The sequence below is a fragment of the Ctenocephalides felis genome, unplaced genomic scaffold (assembly GCF_003426905.1).
Source record: "Ctenocephalides felis isolate EL2017-DRISC unplaced genomic scaffold, ASM342690v1 CF-g0.4_SCAFFOLD_01886, whole genome shotgun sequence".
Taxonomy (NCBI): Eukaryota; Metazoa; Arthropoda; class Insecta; order Siphonaptera; family Pulicidae; genus Ctenocephalides; species Ctenocephalides felis.
In genome coordinates, this window is record NW_020538040.1 from 51,379,811 (window position 1) to 51,400,749 (window position 20,939).

A 20,939-nucleotide genomic window follows, 5' to 3' on the forward strand; every position below is an offset into this window, starting at 1 on the left:
TCTACATTGTAAGAAATGAAATGACTATTATATTAAAATCACCCACTCACAAGTTCATCTCGAAACTCATTTATGATAATGATATTTTAATTTGATAAGTCATTAAAAAGATTAGATTTAAAACCAGCATAAACGATTGAAGATCGAAATTATGATTTTAGGACTGGTTTGTTTTCGTGTTTCACATAAAATTATCAGAATGAACTGTTATCTAAATTTCTGAAATTTGTGGGAATTTTTAAATATTTTTCGGTTTCTTGACTTCAAATATGATAATAATTAAAATAAATTTAAACCGAATCCTAATTGATAATATATCATTAAACATTAATTAATGTGCAAGTAGGTATACTATAAGTATTAGCGATTTAACTCACGGCTAAATAAAATTTGTTGTTATAAATAAGTAATATTAATTTGCTATGATACATTAACCATAACAATTACAGTGGTGCTCTGCTTTACGAGCGTCTCGTCATACGAGTCGCCAAAGAAGCGGCTCGTTTGCTTCGTCTTACGAGCAAAATTCGTGATACGTGCGAGTAAGAAGCATAACGTAAACTTATGTAAATTGTAACAAGAACTTTCGTATGTGAAGTCGCATTTAACTATCATACAAAAATTTAATACAAATTATTTTAAAGTTAAAAATTTCAATTCATTAATAATAATGTTGTGCATTTGTTCGTGCAATATGGGACAAAATTGAAAGTTGTAAAGTTTGTGGATAAAAATCACTCCGAAAAAGATGCAACTGTTTGAGCATAAGAATTGTTTGATAAAACATGACCAACTCATTTTATAAGCAATACTATAATAAGTTAAAAAAAATAAGGTACATTGAATAGTTTTTTTAAACTCAAAACTAGTATATTGAAAATTTAGTAATGTGCTATATATTTGCAGCATATGTATTTGATCTTAGCAAAACGGTTACATTTATTTTTATTATCAAAAAAGCACAGTGCTCGAACGAATTAATGGCATTTCAATGTATTGATATGGAAAAAAAATGCTTCGAAATACGAGCAATTTGACATGCGAGCAGGATTACGGAACGAATTAAGCTCCTAAGACGGAGTACCAAGGTTGTAAAGTTTGTTGATAAAAATCACACCGAAAAAGATGCAATTGATTGAGCATAAGAATTGTTTGACGAAACATGCCCATTTCATTTTCACAATGGCATAATAAGTTAAAAAAAATAAGTTCATTGAATAGTTTTTTTTTAAATCAAAAACTAGTATATTGAAAATTTAGTAATGTGTAATAGTTTTGTAGCATATGTATTTGATCTTAGCAAAACGGTTTCATTAATTTTTATTATCAAAAAAATACTGTGCTCGAACGAATTAATGGCATTTCAATGTATTGATATGGAAAAAAATGCTTCGAGATACGAGTAATTCGACATGCGAGCGTGGTTACGAAACGAATTAAGCTCGTAAGACTTGGTACCAATGTACTTCATTATTACCGATTATTGTAATACAAAAACATATTTCATATCTATCACATTTAATTATTTTAAAACAATAAGAGTCATACGTTATCAAAAATTTTACTAATTACATATTCTACTCGTAAAAAGTATTAATTCTATGATGAAATACTATCAAAGTCAACTAAAACTTTACTAACAATCAAAAGGTCATTTTCTGCTCCATCTTTCATATAGAACATATTGTTACTAACCTTTATAATATTTACAGAATCACATATACACGCACACAGCCCGATCAGTTTCTCACGTGTTGAGCAGCGACTCTATGCTGAACGGATTGGGTCTTTTCGTCTTCTCCGACTGTTGGCTCTCGTGATGATGGAGAACCATTGGCGGTGAAGACTGCTGGGACTGAGGTGAATTCGACGCATGCCGGTGAGATGAAGTGAGATCTAAACTGGCCATCGCGTTTCCTGACTCCTCGCCACCAGAGTCCTCCGAATCGGCGCCGCCTACGACATCGATTGGAAGGTCTTCTTCGTCGTCGTCGCTGCTCGCGTTGCCGGCGCCCCGGTGCTGTGCCAAGTACTCGGCTCGCAGCGCGTCCAGGTCGACGGTAATGCCTTTCGCACGCAACTTGCGAGCCTGACGTTCCAGAGCTTTCGCCAGTTTCTTCCTGCGACGCGCCCTGTAAACCAGGGAATCGTGTAGGATTATGCATTGTAAGACACATTTTTGTAATATGACACATTTTCATGATATGATTACACGGAAATTTAGTACACCATAATATATCAATCTATCTATCTGTCGATTCTTATTATTAGGGTCGGTAGGGTCACAAAAGCCCAAATTGACTTTGAACAATTTTATTGCGAAAACCAAACCAATTATATCATAACAAATAACACATATCAAAGAAACAACTAGATGACTATGTTTCAACTAATTCTTCGTTATCCTTGATAATTCCGATAATGTAGGCGACTGGCGCTCTACAAACCAGGGAATCGTGCATGATTATGCATTGTAAGACACATTTTCATGATATGACACATTTTCATTATATGGGTACACGCAAATTTAATAGCTCCTAATATATCAATCTATTTTTATAATTCTCGATCAATCTATCAATTCTTATTAGGCTACGGTAGGTCGGGGGCACAAAAGTCCAAATTGACTTTGAGCAATTTTATTGCGAAAACCAAACCCATTATTATATCACAACAAATAACATATATCAAACAAACAACTAAGTTTGTTTAGAAAAACTCCCTGTATGACTATGTTTAGAAAAACTCCCAGCTAATTGTAGAAATATGTTTTATTTGCTATTTGTCAAAAGTTTGTCACCTGGTCTTTTTTACCCCATAGGCAGTGTTGAACGGGACAGCCAGAGGGAAAACAGATCCAATATCCTATTTTTAAGTTTAAAAGGAATTTACGAAATATTAGCTACATTATTCAACCAATGTAAAATATAAATTTCATGAGTATATTTTTTACTGCACTATATAGCTATATTGATAGCACTATATAACCTTGATTTGGTATTTCGTCAAAAAATCTCATCAGCAGAGTTGAAATAACTATTTATTTACCTTATCTCTTGCAAAATTGCTTTTCTTAACTTAATTTACATTTTTATTCATTATTTTTTATTGTTGATACTTTTTCCAGGGTAAAGGTTCAGCTGGTCATTTTTACCCCACCCATGTATAAACTTTTGTAGAGATTATATAAAAAACTGCTGAATAAATAACAATAAAATTGAAAAACAATTAAAGAACGTATAGTTAAAAATGATATTAATGCCTCGTGAACTAAACAAGAGTGCTCACAATAAAAAAAACTAACAACAAAAGAAAATACTTTTGTTATGGAATTTCAAACATTGCCATTCATGTCCCGATAGTAACATCGTAAGAATCAAGGTAGTGGCCGGTGGTTATACATCTTTTTCCCTCTACTTTCAAAGACTGTTGTTAAAAAACCTTATCTTGACTTGTTTTTTAGATATATTGTGTTGGACCTTTTTACCCGCCGTCCTTCAAGCCCCACTCTACCCTACATATTCTTATATATAATATTTTTTATAATGCATATTGGTGAAACAAATCAACATGAAATACTAACCTCTCTCTGGCTCTTAATTCTCCTGGAGGTATCGGTTCACCAGAGCAGGATTGCGGATGCGCATTGTGAGCAGGCCGACCTGGTCCTTTCTTTGTGTGTTCCTTTTTCCTCCATTTTGCTCTTCGATTTTGAAACCATACCTGAAACATTAGAAACATTTATGTGAAAAAAAATTATTAAAAGCTACAACTTACAAAATATAGTGAAAAAGTGGAAATGTGAAAAATTTAAATATTTAAAATTTTAGCTTAACCGACATATATATATATATATATATATATATATATATATATATACAACCATCATAAGTCTTTTAGATTATTGCATTAACACTCGCCAAAGTAAATATATCGGAGATGGTTTATCAAGTGAGCTTTTATATCTAGATAAAATTTGATATATACAAAAAAATGGGTATACTAAAGAATAGTTAAACGTTATAATACGTGACGAAAGTATATTAATGATATTTTTATATTTGATGCATCATATGGTATAATAAATAGTGTGCACGTATTTTTAAATATTTGCACCTATTCCGATATGGAGCAAAGCCAGTGACTGGACATCCTGGCACGAAGTGAATGCAAATGATTATAAAACAAAAATTAAAATTTTTAGCAACATTAAATAGAAAACTATAAAGCCAAACAAAACTTTGCTGTTACTGGCTGGTGGTGGCTAAAACAATATCGAATGCAACCCTATAATTTATAAGATCTGGATTTTGATTTATACTACTCGATATTTGAACTTTATTTTAAATTAGTAACATGTACGCATTTATAAAAAAAATGCAGAAACACATTTTTTTATATAGGTACTTTATAAAGAATAATTTTTCACTTTGAAGAGATTATTGGTTAATAATCAATTCTATGTAATTCTGACAACAAAGAAAATTAAGTATACTCAATGTAATTCTGAAAAAGTTATGATATATAATTCTACCTTTAAATTAAATGCATAAAGATATAAAACTATTTGATATTGATTTTATTGATTAAGTAAATTAGCACAAAAGGTGATATGTTGAACAAACATATTATATAGAAATCGTTAATAGTGTAACAAATAATATATTCTAAAAAAATCTAAATTACCACAAAAAATTCTAACTCATCTACAATTCCTTATATTCGCCGTTCAATTCAGAAAATAACTATAAAACCATATATGTCTTATATATGGTTGTTCCGATGTGATTGTCTCATAAAACCACAATAAATCAAACGTAATTGAATAAAAAATATACTGTTAAATCTATCACCATTAGTCTTATGTCATTCAAATAGAAGTCAGTACAATATAAAGCTGTCATCAAATCGAATGAGCATAACGCTTTGATAGAACATCATACGAAAATCATTATAATATGATTACTAATATTGCTGATTGTGAGTTCCATTCGCGCGTCCAAAATGTCGATTAACGAACAATTGCCGCACGGCTCTGATGTGTGAATTACATGCGCACATGTGCGACTATATGGGAAACACATAGCAGTCGGGTTAATCACATTATTGATTTCAACAAGTGCATAAACCGGCGTGTGTGCCACGACGGAAAGCACAGGTGTCGAAGGTAGAAAGCAGGTAATTCGAAATCCCAAGATACACTTTAATCAGTAACGTAGAATTTAAGAATTCTAAGCTAATTTAATAATGTTTGATTTGAAATGTAGAATTTCAAATAATTGCAATAGTTGAGAACTAGTTATAATAAAATGTTATGTCTGGAGCATAGCTCTGTACGGATCGGAGACATGGACTCTAAAAAAGGCCGACAAAACTTATCCGAAGAGTTTTGAAATGTGGTGCTGGAGACAGATAGATAAGATAAAGTGGACAGACAAGATCTTTTATAAAAAACTCTACTGAGCACGAATCTGAAAAGAAAAGGAATCTGGATCGGACCCATTCTGCGAAATGTGCCTTCTACACGACGTCGTCGACTAAAGGGAGAGGAAAGAAGAAGAATGCAGTTGATTGGTGACTTAAGCCAGAAGATAAAATACAGGAAACTGAAAGCCGAAGCGCAAGATCAGGAAACATGGAAGCAGAAGTTCGTAAAAGAAAATTAATAAAAGTCTATGAAAAAGTGTTTAATGATAATGGGAATAATAAACAAAGAAGGAAAGGAGAATCATTGATTTCCTCTCATATCGTGGACTTGCCTTCGAACAGACTACTATTTATTATTACTATTAAGTGGTATTTTACCTTAAGACAAGTTGCATAAACTTCCCAATATGTGTAAATAAACGACTTAATCAAGAATTCAGATTTAACAACTTTTTAAATTGTGACGATACAAATTTTAATGAATTATAAAAATTAAACCACTTTTTATACGCCCACAATATTCAAGGATGTTGATTAAGACCAAGCCCTCTATCATCATACAAAAATTCGTCAAAACCATCAAAAAATATTTTTAGCAATTAATTGCAAGAAAATTACCCAAAAATCTTCACAAAAACTATTCAAAACCATTGCAAATAGATATCTTTCGGTCAGTTTGTGAATTTTCCTAAATGAAATTCAAAATCTTTGCCTAAATCGTGGACAATTATTTGCAGTTTTCTGCTAATTTTGAAGAAACTACTGATCGTCGTGATTAATAAATCAAGGCAATTCCTAATCAAATAACTTTTAAAACCGGTGCAGCTGTGTTTCAGAATACGTCGACGAAAAGTTAAAAATTTATTTACATAAACAAACGCATGCAAAAACGCATACATCCCTTAATTTTGATCTCAAACGATTGAAGAAACATAAAATTCGATCATTCAGCAAAATCGGATTTTCTGTTGAAACAAAAACTTCTCATCCAAAAAGTTAGTTATCATGATTGAATTTGATAAATTAAATCTACAATTAATTGAACATATTATTAATATAAATATTTGAGTAATTTTTGATATGGTAAAACCGTTATAATCATGAAATATAATAAAATTGTTCGTCCTAGGCACCTTAAAATGAATCTCAATTATTGACAGCCAAATTGCCAGTTTTACTATATTATATTTAAACTAATATATTTGAGTAAGCAAGTAACTTTTTGGATGAGAAGTTCGCATAAATCTAATTTGGAAGTCAATAATCTTAATCAATGAAATAATTTTAAATAAAAATGAAGTATATCCAATTATTAACAACCTATACAAATATGTAAACATATATAATTGTGGGAAAAAATATTTATTCACTGATTAATTTAATAAATTTCATTAAAATTATGTTCTTATATAAATATTTTTGAACAAATAAAATAATGCAGGTAAATTTAAAATTTTTATTTGTTTCAAGGAAATTTTCAGACACACACAATTAGCATCATTTAAAGATTTAAACGTTAAAAATAGCGATGGATAATAAATGACGTAGGTACTATTTTTCATTCCATTGTGAATGCACGACAGCCAACTCCTTGGCCATACAAGCTTTTAGAAAATTGCCAAAGCAATCGTCGAAATGTCACATTCACATTGCATTGATTGTCATCTGCCGTGATTGGTAATATAGAAATCCAGGCAATAATACATCACCTGTACCTGATGTACACTTATTTATTATTATTATATATGAATTCGACTCTTCTCTTCGTATTGTACAGTAATATTCTCTAAGGTGAGTAATAGTGTTTCGTGTGAAACGCGTCCTGTTTTTCTAGGAGAATTGACAGTTTGTAAATTATTTTATCGCGATTGCCGATCGAGAACACGCTTTCAAAACTTATTATTTGTTTGGTATTTTTCTATCAGTTTTAAGTTGAGTGTTCGATTTATTCGCTATAGAGAGTTTTTGCCTAGTTGTGCCAATAACGTTCTCTGTGCCAGTAATTGTCGATTGACTCATGCAATAAGATAATTTTGAAATAATTATATTACTTTATTGTAAATAAAAATCTTCAGATTTAATTATTATTATTTGATTAAATGAAATAAAATATCTTCACTTAGTCAAATTATATTTTCCACGAAATGCAATAAATTGGATAATTAATCAATGTTTCAGTTTATGATCGTACACCTTAAAATGAATTTGTTATAATATCCAACTTTAAGCTAAAGTCAATAATATTACTAAATAGAGAAGAAACCAAGATCAGGTTTTATTACATTTTAAATTTGTTAAGTTAGATTTGAATCACATAAAAAATAAATAATTTAAGAGTATATAACTCTACTTAATAACGTTCAAGTTTTTCATCAATATACTCAACAATTTAAATGATATTTTTTACATTTACATAGAGTATATGATAAAGTAAAGCGAAAGCTAATAAAAATACAAAAGTATAATAAGGACAGGTGATTTAATCAAAAAGTTATTTATATCTCTTATTTTAAGAAATAAACTTTATTTTAGTTAGACACTTTTGTAATTTATTCATAGTTTTGCGTCGAACTGAGTTAATTTACAATTTACTATACGCATTTTAAATTTTTGTTGGTTTTTAGAAACCCTAAAAAAACCCGTTTAGAAATCCTAAAAAACACTGTTTCATGACGTCAAGGTCTGGCATATATATATATATATATATATATATATATATATATGCGTATTTATATTATGTGAATGCATGTATATTGCCAAACAAATAACTAATATATAAATTTTAATTACATAATATTAATAATAATCATCAGAATTTACTAAACACGTTATTTGCTTAAAGATTTACCTGATTTGACTAATATTCATTAAGGTAAATCTACCGTAACTAACTACAACGCAATTTCATAAATCTATTGAATTATTAAATATCATTATTATTAACATTTCCGAAGAGAAATTTCCTCGTAGACACCATAAAAATATAATTACGAAATATCGTGTGAATGAGCCGCCGTTTCTCATAACTGATTAGCACGTTACTTCTATAATCTCGTAATTGATTCAAATCTACCTTTCATAAACATATATATAAACAAGTCACAATATTATTACCGGTTCGGCGATATTAATTCAAGAAATGGCACATGTACGTAGCTTTGATAGCCTCAATCGTACATACAACAGCCGTATAAAATATTTATTCGAGCTGATTGAAATCTGAGTATTGCAATTATCAAAGTACAGAATCGTGTGCGACATAAGTTACGGCTCTATGTCACTACTCTAACTCTAAGCTTGAAGTGAACGCTTGCTTGTTAATTTATTAATGTTTAAAGCAAAGCGAGCTGTCAGGCAAGTTTATGTGACAAGATTGCTCAATATATAATATAATTACTTTATTATATCTTCCACAATACAGACACATACAACGCCTAAATGTTGTACACATAAAAAAGTTGCATCTACATCGATTCTTATGACAAGAGAGCGCGGCTCGATGCAGATGTTGGGAAGCTTGTTCTCAGACATTTCGCAAATTAATTCTTCGCATCATTCTAATATAATTCTACTATAATTTAGAAATCAATCGTCCGAATGTCATCTCAAAGTAATTTCGTTTTAATTGTTCAATTAATTAATATTATCCCCTTCGCTACGAATGTTGTCCATGGACTACATTCACAACTACCTTTGTATAAAAGTGTCGTCCATGGACGGCATCCGCATGACGTACTGTGTGTACGAATGTCGTCATTTTAACTTGAACTAGTGGTGTATGGCAACTGCAAATTGCTGAAACTTCTCGTATCGTAACGAAATATTCGAGAAATATTAAATGTTTTCAAATAGATTATTATAATTGTTGTAACATCGTCTAATATTCATAAGAATTATATAAACTGAATTGCAAAGTGTAAATTATTTATTTAAAGTATATAAGTAAGGTTTAGAACTTTAGCCTGATTTAAAATTAAAATCCGAATTATTTTCGATATACAAAAACAATAGGAAAAAATTTAAGTTTTGAAATAAAAAAAGCGAAACAATTGTTTTGTCAAAACAAGCAGAAAGTGTCTTGAATCATTCAAATCGGATGCATAGTTCTATCAAAAACTGCAATTTTTTGCATAGCTCCGTTTCTCCAAAATGGCTAGACCTGCCTTTGCTAAAAACTAATCACCACTTCTCCCCATCATTACGAATTGAATGTTTTTTGGATCATTTAAATAAGATTTCTGTATTCTTTGCCTCGTATCTCCGGAACGGCTGGGCCTTTACCAAAAACTAATCAGTACATCTCCTTATCAATAGGAATCAAATGTTTTGATCCATGCGCCCGAAAACGTGGACAAAAAATTGCGGACTCACAAAACACATACATCCATTTTTTCTAAAGTATGCCAAAATGCTCATAAACCTTTAAAACGTGAAGATATGCAAAAATTCTCATTTTAGATTTTTGGACGACTACAATAACTTACCCTACGGGAAGTTAATAAAATGTAAAAAATAATTGTGGATAATAACATTTGTCGCCGAAATAACTGATATTGAATAATTGTTTACGTTATACATGTAATTTCATTGTAAGATTAATTAAAATACGAGATTTTCAATGATTTCCTCTCGCAGGGGTCGACCTGACCCCTCTCTATCGACCCCTGGCGCAGTGTCGTCGTCTGCAGGTAAGCGTGTTATAATGCTCCGCGATGGATAATATACACCATGAGCATTGAAGTAGTTAACAAGCCTCACGTTACATATACAATATGCTAATGATTTCGCCAGGCTAAATACTAACTGCAATATAATTACGATATATATAGTAGGTACCCACAGAGTTTAAATATAAATATATACATATAATATAGTCAGCGTTAGGTGCAGTGCTGAATTGGTAATTAGCAAAAAACGAACTCGACTTTTTTTTCGTTTCTTCCGAGGCAAGTATGCTGCGTGTGCATGCCTCAGGGGGAACTGGTTACTTAACTCACATTATGGTGTTTTTAGTTCATCAAAACTTATTAAATACGTAACAATACAGAATATGTTTTAATTTATTATCATTCACTTAACACCCGAGGTAATAAAATACTTTCTAAATCGGCTTCATGTATCATAATAGGTTATAGATATTTTTATTTTCTTTTTTGACATTTTAATTTGACAAGGTGCTCTTGGGCATATTATGATTAATATATCGTAAATGTTAATAGCACGGTTTAATTAAAGCAGAATATTTTTTTTGTTTTCTATCAATTCATCAGAATGAATACTGATAATTAAAGATATATATAATAGGCGTATTTAGATAAATCGCACAAAATTCTGCGCAAACACATTTATTAATATATAACCTTCTTTATATGATGTAACAATATTGTGCACATTTATGAAATTAGTAAAATAATTAATAGTATTATAATGATTGTATTCGGATTGTGAATTTTCACATTTTAAAAAGATACTATTTCAGATAATACAGATTTAGATTCTACAATCCATCAATAAAAATGTTTTCATTCATTAAATTGGAGTTTAAACGTGGTATCTCTTGAACAGCTAAACGAAAATTATAGAACTTTATGCCTTCATAATAAATTTAGTTCATTTTCAGTATTCTATTTGAAAATATTGAATGTAATTTACATATACATTGTAATTTCTAAATTTTCAACATTTTTGTCAATTATTTGAATCAACCTAATATGTGACAAGATTTCACATTCAAAACTATCTTGTATTGACTTTTCTATATTATCCTCATATTCCTTTCGATAAAAATTAGAGTTATTTGAAAAGGTTGAGACGGGGAACAAAGATCCAATTTGACTTTGAGCAATTATATTGTAAAAACCAAACCAATTAACGCATATCGAACAAACAACAGTCAGACTATGTTCAAAAAAACTCCCACCTTATTCATCATCATTGTGGAAATGTATTTGCTGTTTTTCAAAAATTTGTCACCTAATCCTTTTTACCCCAAAGGCGAAGTAAAATGAACCAGGTCAAATATCTTATTTTTAATTTTAACAATTATATTAAATTAAAATTAAAAATTATATTAAGATTTGGTAAACTAAACAACAGTGTTCACAACGTCACAACCAAAACATCTACCAACGAAAGAAAATAATTTTGTTTTGGATTTTGAAACATTGCCATTTTTCTCCCGATACGGACGTCGTAAAAATCAAGGTGATGGATGGTCTTTTTCCCTCTACTTTTATATATTGTTAAAAAATCGTAACTTTACTTGTTTCTGAGATATCAGTGGTTTTTCTTTACTTTTTTTACCATAAAAGGATTACACAAATTAAATGGCTTTGAAAAGTGAGTGCACAATAATGAAATGATCATTGAAAAGAATCCAACATATGAACGTATTTAATATTGTTAACCAAGAATGAATAACAATGAACTACCTTGTTCATGGAAAGCGAATATAATATATAGAGACTACTGCTTATTAAGCATAAAATGAAAAACATAATATTTTCAGTATCAACCCATGAAACTAATTTACCTTGCTATTAAAAAATCTAAAGTGAATACAATTTCTCAATTTCCTTATTAAAAGCTTTTCGAAACTTGGGTCGATTTTACGCATCCGCAACACGTCATACGCCTATATATGGGTAATTGTAATAATTTCTCTTGAGAATATTTTTTGCCTCCTTCTTCTTATTACGTCGCCGTATAATATATTTTTAAAATGGAATTATGCAAAAGTAATTCGCTGAAAGGCACCTCGCAAGCTAATGATACATGGTCGGACGAGCGTTTTTCACGATCGCCATCGTATTAATATAAGTACCGCGTGGAACGCCACAGAATCGACCAGGGTGAAAGCTGGTGCTTTATTCATTTTTATTATAAGTTCACATTTTTTGCTATTAAAACGTAAAACAATATAATAAAGTATTATTACTTAGATTATACTAGACTATAGTTCAATAAAACTGTATTAACAAAAACGAATGCTGAATAAATTAGACCAAAATATCAATTTAAGATTGTGCTTCATAAAATGCAATTATAAAACAAACATAATTACACAAGCACTACTAATTCTATAAATAGTTTTTGTTCATTTTTACGATATTAAATAATTATTTTATATATTTTATTCATAAAATAAATAAATAACTTTCAGTAAGAGTTTACTGATTATTTAAGAACGTTCAAAATTAAACATTTCATACATCTAAATGCAACAAATATGAAATAATTAAGAAATGAATGTATGCTGAAAAATAGTATCACCTGAAATGAATAATATCTAGTAGCAAAAATTTGTCTTTCTATTTAATTTATGAGTAAATTAATTTCAACCCAAATAGAAGGTACATCATGTAAATTGAATAAATTAAAATAAATACATAATTTTGTTAACGTTTAAAAATTTAGGATACCGATAATCTATTATATGTCTTAAAGTATTAACAAACTTAAATTAATTCTATTAAATTCATATCAAATAAAGTATTTTTCACAGATGTCTCAAAACAAGTAAGAATTTTTTAACTACAATATTTGAAAGTAGAGGGAAAAAATGTATAACCAGCCATAATTGATATACAGTTCATCGAAAGATAAATGGCAGTATTTAAAAATCCACAACAAAAGTATTTTCATTCGTTATGAGTTTTTTGAGCACTTTAATATAATTTTTAAGTATTTTTTTAAATGTATTGGTAATTTTAAGTTATATTCAACAGTTTTTCTATGTAACCTCTATAAAAGCATACACGTAGGTGGAGTAAAAAAAAACAACTGAACCTTTACACTTACACTAGCAAAAGAGTAAACATTAAAAAATATAGCAAATAAAAAAGTAAATTAAGTTAAGAAAAACAAATTTACAAGATATAGATTGAATAAACAGTTATTCCAACTCTGCTGATGAGATTTTCTGACAAAATACCAAGCCAAGGTTATATACAGTGTTATCACTTCAAATAATGTACCCATGAAATTCATCTTTTGTATTGATTGAATAATGTAGAATGTAGAAATCAGACATTAGTCCGCGGGGTAAAAAGAACCTGGTGACAAATTTTTGAAAAATTTCTACAATGATGAATTAGCTGAGAGTTTTACTGAACATAGTGAAATAGTTGTTAGTGTGGTACGTGTTATTTGTTATGATATAATTGATTTGGTTTTCACAATATAATTGTCAAAAATAAATGTTAACAAAAAATGTTTTTAAAGACAAAAACATTATTTGATAGTTCAATTTAAATTGTGCCATAAATTTGAAGCTTGTAATATGCCTTGTTAACGTGCAAATCATGTTTGAGTAAAATTTTAAAAATAAATTTATACAGACAAAATAATCATTAGTAAACCAGACTTGATTAATTTTTTTCCCAGTATTTATTTAATAGAGTTGCTTATGTGTATATATATAAATGCATGTACATACCCAAACAAAAAAATTGGAAATGATTTAAAAAAGTGTATAATTAAAAACATGATGTTAATTTTATTTAGTTACGTGTTTATACATTTCTTCCACGTGAGCTAAATACAAAACTGAAGACGTATTTAAATATATTTTTTACTTCAATAAACATTATTGCTCCGCTGCTTCTTCATAATTAGAAGACTTAAAAAATTATGGCATATTAACTTAATCTAATAAATTGTATCTAATAGTAATTACCCACTAGGGTAAATATAATATAAATAATATATATCAAAATAATTTATAGAATTTATTTATGTTCTGATAATTATTAATAAAGGAGAAAAAAATAAACATTATATATTCTAATACCAATAGCAAAGAACATAAAAAAATATAATCTATCACACACTATGTCATTCAATTTCGAGTTAAATTTCCTCTTTTCCCTTTTACATATTGAGTAAACCCGTCCTCTAACCGCCAGCCTACCGATAAATACCGCATGGAACACTTATTGAGCCACAAGCGTCATTATACAATTTAGGCGGCGCGTAATGCCGTGTCATTAATCCCCGGTTTTTAAAAAGGAAATTGTTACTTCGGCTCTTAATTAAAATCTCACTCGCGCAGGTTGTATATCAATCTAATTGATTGTGGCTGCGAAATGCCCGCATTCATATGCACGGAAAGTATAATCAACAGTTACATTTCAAAGGCGTTAAATATTATATGATACGTTTCGATAATCCATTCGTTAAGAATACGGTATTGATTTTCTTATAAGTGGATCACATTTTAGGAATAAAAATGTAGACAGTAATGTACTATTCTATATATTACAGTAAAACTGATTTTCAACAGTATTTATTTATGTAATAGTAAAACTAAAAAAAAATCACAACATATGGCCTAGAACTAGTGCGTTGCTAATAACTCGTCTCTTATTAAAGCTTTTAATTCAAAAAGTGTTTTTGACTTATGAGTATCCGTTTAAATTCCCCATAAACTCTACTGACAAAAAATCAAAATATTAGGGTGACCACGAAATGTTTCCATTAAAAAATCTATTTTTTTTAACCTCGACGACGATCAGGACCTTCTAAATTTGAAGAAAGTGATTTGCGAATTATTACACCAGACCACTCTAATTTAACAATTAAAGCTAATTAAAGTTTTAAAATACATAGCAATTCTGATATTCTGGACTAGATTTTTTGAAAAATAGATTTTGTTTTTTCGTCACTGAAAGTTTTTCATAGTTTAAATTATTTTCTGAGATATAGTTGTTTGACAGGGATAGTCATCATTTCTCTGCAAAACTATGAACGCTTTTTTCTAGAAACTGTCTTTTTCGATACGATACCCACGATTTCTCTACTTCTACTGGTCCGTTTCACTTGAAATGTATTCAGAGTACTCTTTATAGCTAACTATGCCTACACCCAAATTTTTCTACCTTTTTTATAAAATTCAAGAATAGCAAATAAAAAAGTTGTAAAAAAATATTTTTCTTCAGGCCTCGTTCGTAGTTCATACGATAGCGACATTATTCTAGATTAATAACATATTTATATTTATTTCTTCAGATTATTTGGAAAGCTAAAATCATGGGTATGGTCAGATGGCAATTTTTTACCCCCACTTTACCTTCTAGATTTAATACTTTATGAATATTCTTTTTTTATATCCTAAAAAGATTAAATAACAATTTGAGAAAAAATATAGCAAAACTATTGTTTGCCTTTTTAACTTCTTTCAAAAATTGCTTAAAATTCATGCCCTTAGACCAGAATACTACTTTGAGACAAAATTGAAACATGTCCACAGTAAATAATTTTAAAATATTCAAAGTAATTTAATGTATTATTATAATGCAAACATTCATATATAACTAATTTTAATTTCATAGATAATGCAAATAAAGATCCTTGATATTCTAGTTTAAGAAATATATTTTTTCGCCTTTAACCATCATATTGAGAATCAAGTTTTATCCTACCAAAACACAATTAAAATGACCAATGATGCAAATAATTAATTTTTGAAGTGACTTTTATTTATAAAACTACTCTTAATGCGCAAGTTTGACCCACACAATTGAAAAAGCTTCGTTCTGTATAGAAATATATAAATATATAAATAAATAACAATGTCAGTGAATCAATTTTTCTTTTTTAATATTCTCATATAAAATTATTAACGTGTTTTTCAATTTTATGTATCAAATATGGATTCTTTTCATGTGAATATGATACATCCGAAGGAAATTTAATGTAGCGAACCGTCTAAAACAACATCCAATAAAGCTTTCATACAACTACATATAATAGCCATCATCTTGCAATGTACTCGTACGATAGCATTTATGACCGAATGCCAGCCAAAGTCTATTTCTAGACAAACAGTCGTACACAAAATCCTTATCTTCGCGGCTTTCAGAATTAATCAAATGAATAATAATAATATTAATCATAACATACAAGAGTGATAATTATGTTGGATCTAATTAACGAACTCTTTCTTTTTATTACAGAGAGATATCGCTCGAACAGAAAATGAATTATTGAAAACATCTTCCCTTATCTGTGGAGTACACATGTTTTTTTATGTGATTAATTTATATGCCTTCGAGTTCACGAAAGGTCGAGATTGTATTTAGCGTTTACATATTCGAATTATCAGAAGATGAGCTGTTTGGTGATGTTCTATTTTGATGATGTTCGCGGAGGAGAGAAGATTCATTTGTAATGGAATAATTGAAATATTAAGTCGTTGGGAACATACATTCTTTTTATTCTGGCAAAAGATATAATTATATTGTTTTAAATACAGACAAAACACTGAAATCCTGCCTGGAAAAGTAAATCTGGCACAGTATTTTTATATTGATAATTTAAATTACTAATATGTATATATTATTTGTATTACTTTTTCAAAACTGAAAGAAATTGACCAGTATGATATGTTGACACTACGTTCGTGTCAGAATTGATTGTAAAATTTTATTCAGTAATTTTGCTGTCGAAGGTACACCACGTTTTGGAAGACCAATTTAAACTGATAAACTGAAATGCGAATAACAGCATGCAAAATCGGTGAGATTAACTTTATTAAATTATACTATTTATAACCACACGAAACTTTGTTTGAAACTTTTTTTTCCCGAATCACAATAAAAAATCCTTTAAAGCACGAACTACTAGAGCGGACTTTACATATCTGAATAAATTTGTCAGTGAAAAAAAAAATATTGGAAAGGAAACGAAAAGGAAATATATTGGAAATGAAAATTGAACTGCATTGATTTTGAAAGAATCCACTAGAGACTAAAATAATTAATAGCTAATAAACGTAATATTACAAAAGCAATAAATATGTTATAAATAATTTCATGCTAAGTACCAAATCTTATTTATAGACAATATGTGTGAGGTATGTATCAACAAACTATATATTAATTATATAACGCGCATAATGTAATCGCATAATAATAAAATGTATATTTCCTCAATTAAAGCGTTTTATCCGCTAGTAAATGTTTATCTAATTATTCTCTATATCAATTTGTAACATATGAAATCACATACATTGTTGCAATATAATGTATATAAACATGATTTTAATTAAATATGATGCATTTAGTTATTATTGAATTACTTGTGATTTATGGATTGTTTATTGTTGATTAGTTCTATTTTTAATTGTGGTATCATTACGCAATATAATTTATGTTTACTTGAAAATGTTGAAATATGATAAAATAATCTGAACGGGTGAAAAAAACTTCTTTTAACTTAGCAATATGGTAAGTTTTACAAATAAGCGAAAGCTCAATCATATATAGGATAGGGTGAAGTAAAATGGGAGGCCAGAGGGCAATCAGGTCCAATGTCTTATTTTTAATTTTAAAGAAATAATAGCTACAATACTCTACCAATGCAAAATATGAATTTATTGAGTATATTTTTGAGAAAGAAACACTGTATATAAATTTGATCTGGTATTTCATTAGATATATTCATCAGCAGAGTTGGAATAATGATTTATTTAATTTTTCTCTTGTAAATTGCTTTTCTTTAACTTTAATTTAATTTACTTTTTTATTTATTATTCTTTTATTGTTTACACCTTTGCAAGGGTAAATGTTCAGTTGGTCGCTTTTACCCCATTTACGTGTTAGCTTTTATATAGGTTATATAAAATATCTGTTGAATCTAACTTAAAATTAATAATACATCTTATAAAATAATTAAATAACATATACTTAAAAATTATATTAAGGTCTGGTAATCAAAACAACAGTGCTTACAACTAGAAAAACTAACAAAAAAAAATACTTTTGTTATAATTTTTTAACATTGCCGTTTTTCTCCTGATGATAAAGTCATACTGGTTATATATCTTTTTCCCTCTACTACTTCGTTCTCACAAAAACTTAATTACCATTTTTGGCCCTCTATGCCCCGTATCTTCGAAACGGCTAGACCCGCCTTTGCCAAAAACTAATCAGCACGTCTCCCCATCAATAGGAATCGAATGTTTTTTAACTTCCCGTAGGGTAAGTTATTGTAATGGGCCGAAAATCGAAATTGAAAATTTTTACATTTCTCGACGTTTTGAAGGTTTCTGAACATTTTGGCATACCTCAGAAAAAATGGATGTGTGTGTGTATGTGTGTGGGTGTGTGTGTGTCTATGTATGTATGTATGGATACAAATTGCCAGTCACGTTTTCGGGCGCACAGATCAACCGATTTGAATGGTTCAAAAAACATTCGATTCCTATTGATAGGGAAAAGAGCTGATTAGTTTTTGGCAAAGGCAGTTCCAGCCATTACGGAGATACGAAGCAAAGAGTGCAGAAAATAGAAATCGAGTTTTTGAGAGAACGGAGTATCCGATTTGAATGATCTAAAAAACATTCAATTAGAAATGATTGGGAAAAGTGTTTATTAATTTTTGGCAAAGGCAGGCTCAGCCATTTCAAAGATACGGAGCTAAATGTGCAAAAAATGGCAGTTTTTGAGAGAACTAAGCGTCCGATTTAAATGATTCAAAGAACTTTCTGCTTGTCTTAAAATATAATTGATTTTGGAAAAAAAAAATTGTTTCAACTTTTTTTTTTCATTTTTTTTTCGAAAAAATTTTTTTTTTGTATATCGAAAATAATTCAGATTTTATTTTTAATTCTGACTATAGTTCTAATATACTTTAAACAAATAATTTCAACTTTGCAATTTAGTTTATATAATTCTTATACATATTAGACAATGTTACAATATTAATAATAATCTAATTGAAAACATTCAATATTCCTCGAACATTTCGTTACGGTACGGGAAGTTCCAGCAATTTGCCTTAAGGCACGATGCCATACACCCCACTAGTTTAAATTCAAATCGGTTGATACGTGTTCCTTAAATTGTCGACAAAAGTTTATATCCGCACACACACATACATACATACATTTTTTCTAAGGTATGTCAAAATGTTCAGAAACCTCTGAAACGTAAAGATATGCTACCCTACAGGAAATAAAATATAACAGTTTTCTAAGTTTGAACCGTACATTAAATCGAATTGAATATAAATAGTTAAGAATCACATACTCCACCATTAATTTCGGACCTGACCACCAAAAACTTGAGAAGAAAAATCATTCGGCAGGCGCATGACAATAGTGCCCATCACCCCACCGCCCCACTGCGAGTATGTACCTAGTACCAACTAAACGTCGTCCGTAGTGTGCGTAGGAAGGCTGAGCGGTTCCGTCGCTCTCGCTCTGCCGCGCACCGCACTCTCATGACATGCGCCATGGCAATAACACCAGCCATAATATTATCAACCTGCTTCCCGCTCTTCTTGCTCGGCTGGCCGTGTAATCAGAGGGAAAACGAACGCCGTACCCGCCTAGCGTTTGATTCATATACACACGCCCAGGCTCAACACCGCGCATGACTCTCGCAGGGAAATAAGAAGCAAAACAATCTTCTCAGACGAACGCGTGCTTTTGAATCGCTCCACGATTCGATAGAGACGCTAACGATAGACAAATGCATTTTATTCCGGATTCAGGGAATATTGAATTTTATTGAATTACATGTTTATGCCTGATGCTGATTAAATACAATTGCACGAATATCACATGTGGGTTATTATCTATATACATTTCATGTGCACGTTTTTTACAAAGCTAACACTGTATATAACCTTGATCTGGAATATCGTCAAAAATATTCAATAGCAGAGTTGAACTAACTATTATTAACTTCCCGTAGGGTAAGTTATTGTAATGAGCCAAAAATCGAAATTGAAAATTTTTACATTTCTCGACGTTTTGAACGTTTCTGAACATTTTGGCATATCTCAGAAAAAATGGATGTGTGTATGTATGTATGGATACAATTTTTCGTCCACGTTTTCGGGCGCATGGATCAACCGATTTGAATGGTTCAAAAAACCTTCGATTCTTATTGATAGGGAGATGTGCTTATTAATTTTTAGCAAAGGCAGGTGCAGCAGTTACGGAGATAAAGAGCAAATAGTGCAGAAAATAGAAATCGAGTTTTTGAGAGAACGGAGCATCCAATTTGAATGATCTAAAAAACATTTCCAATTGGTAATGATTGGAAGAAGTGGTTAGTATTAGTTTTTGGAGAAGGCAGGCCTAGCCATTTCGGAGATACAGAGCTAAATGTGCAAAAATGGCAGTTTTTGAGAGAAACAAGCGTCTGATTTGAATGATTCAAAGAACTTTCTGCTTGTTTTAACAAAATAATTGATTTTGAAAAAAAGATTTTTTTTTGTTTTGTATATCGAAAATAATTCAGATTTTAATCGTAATTCTGACAAAAGTTCTAATGTACTTTAAACGAATATCTTTAACTTTGCAATTCAGTTTATATAATTCTTATGAATATTAGACACAAAGTTACAATATTTATAATAATCTATTTGAAAACATTCAATATTTCTCGAACATTTCGTTACGGTACGGGAAGTTCCAGCAATTTGGCTTAAGGCACGATGCCATACACCCCTCTAGTTTTATTTTATTTTTTTGTGATTTTTTTTACTTATAAGTTATTTAT

The 20,939-nt window shown here is 29.8% G+C and overlaps 1 protein-coding gene across 1 annotated transcript in view; it reads right to left on the bottom strand.

Annotated features, from left to right (window-relative positions):
• Window positions 1-1,703: 1,703 nt before the first annotated feature.
• Window positions 1,704-20,939, bottom strand: part of LOC113375066 (homeobox protein unc-4-like) — a 32,652-nt gene continuing 13,416 nt past the window's right edge. Inside the window, exons 3-4 of the mRNA XM_026615017.1 lie at window positions 3,584-3,723; window positions 1,704-2,132 (exon numbers count right to left, since the gene is read on the bottom strand). Of these exons, the coding sequence (XP_026470802.1) occupies window positions 1,748-2,132; window positions 3,584-3,723 (525 nt within the window). The 3' untranslated portion in view covers window positions 1,704-1,747. The remainder of the gene's footprint in view (window positions 2,133-3,583; window positions 3,724-20,939) is intronic.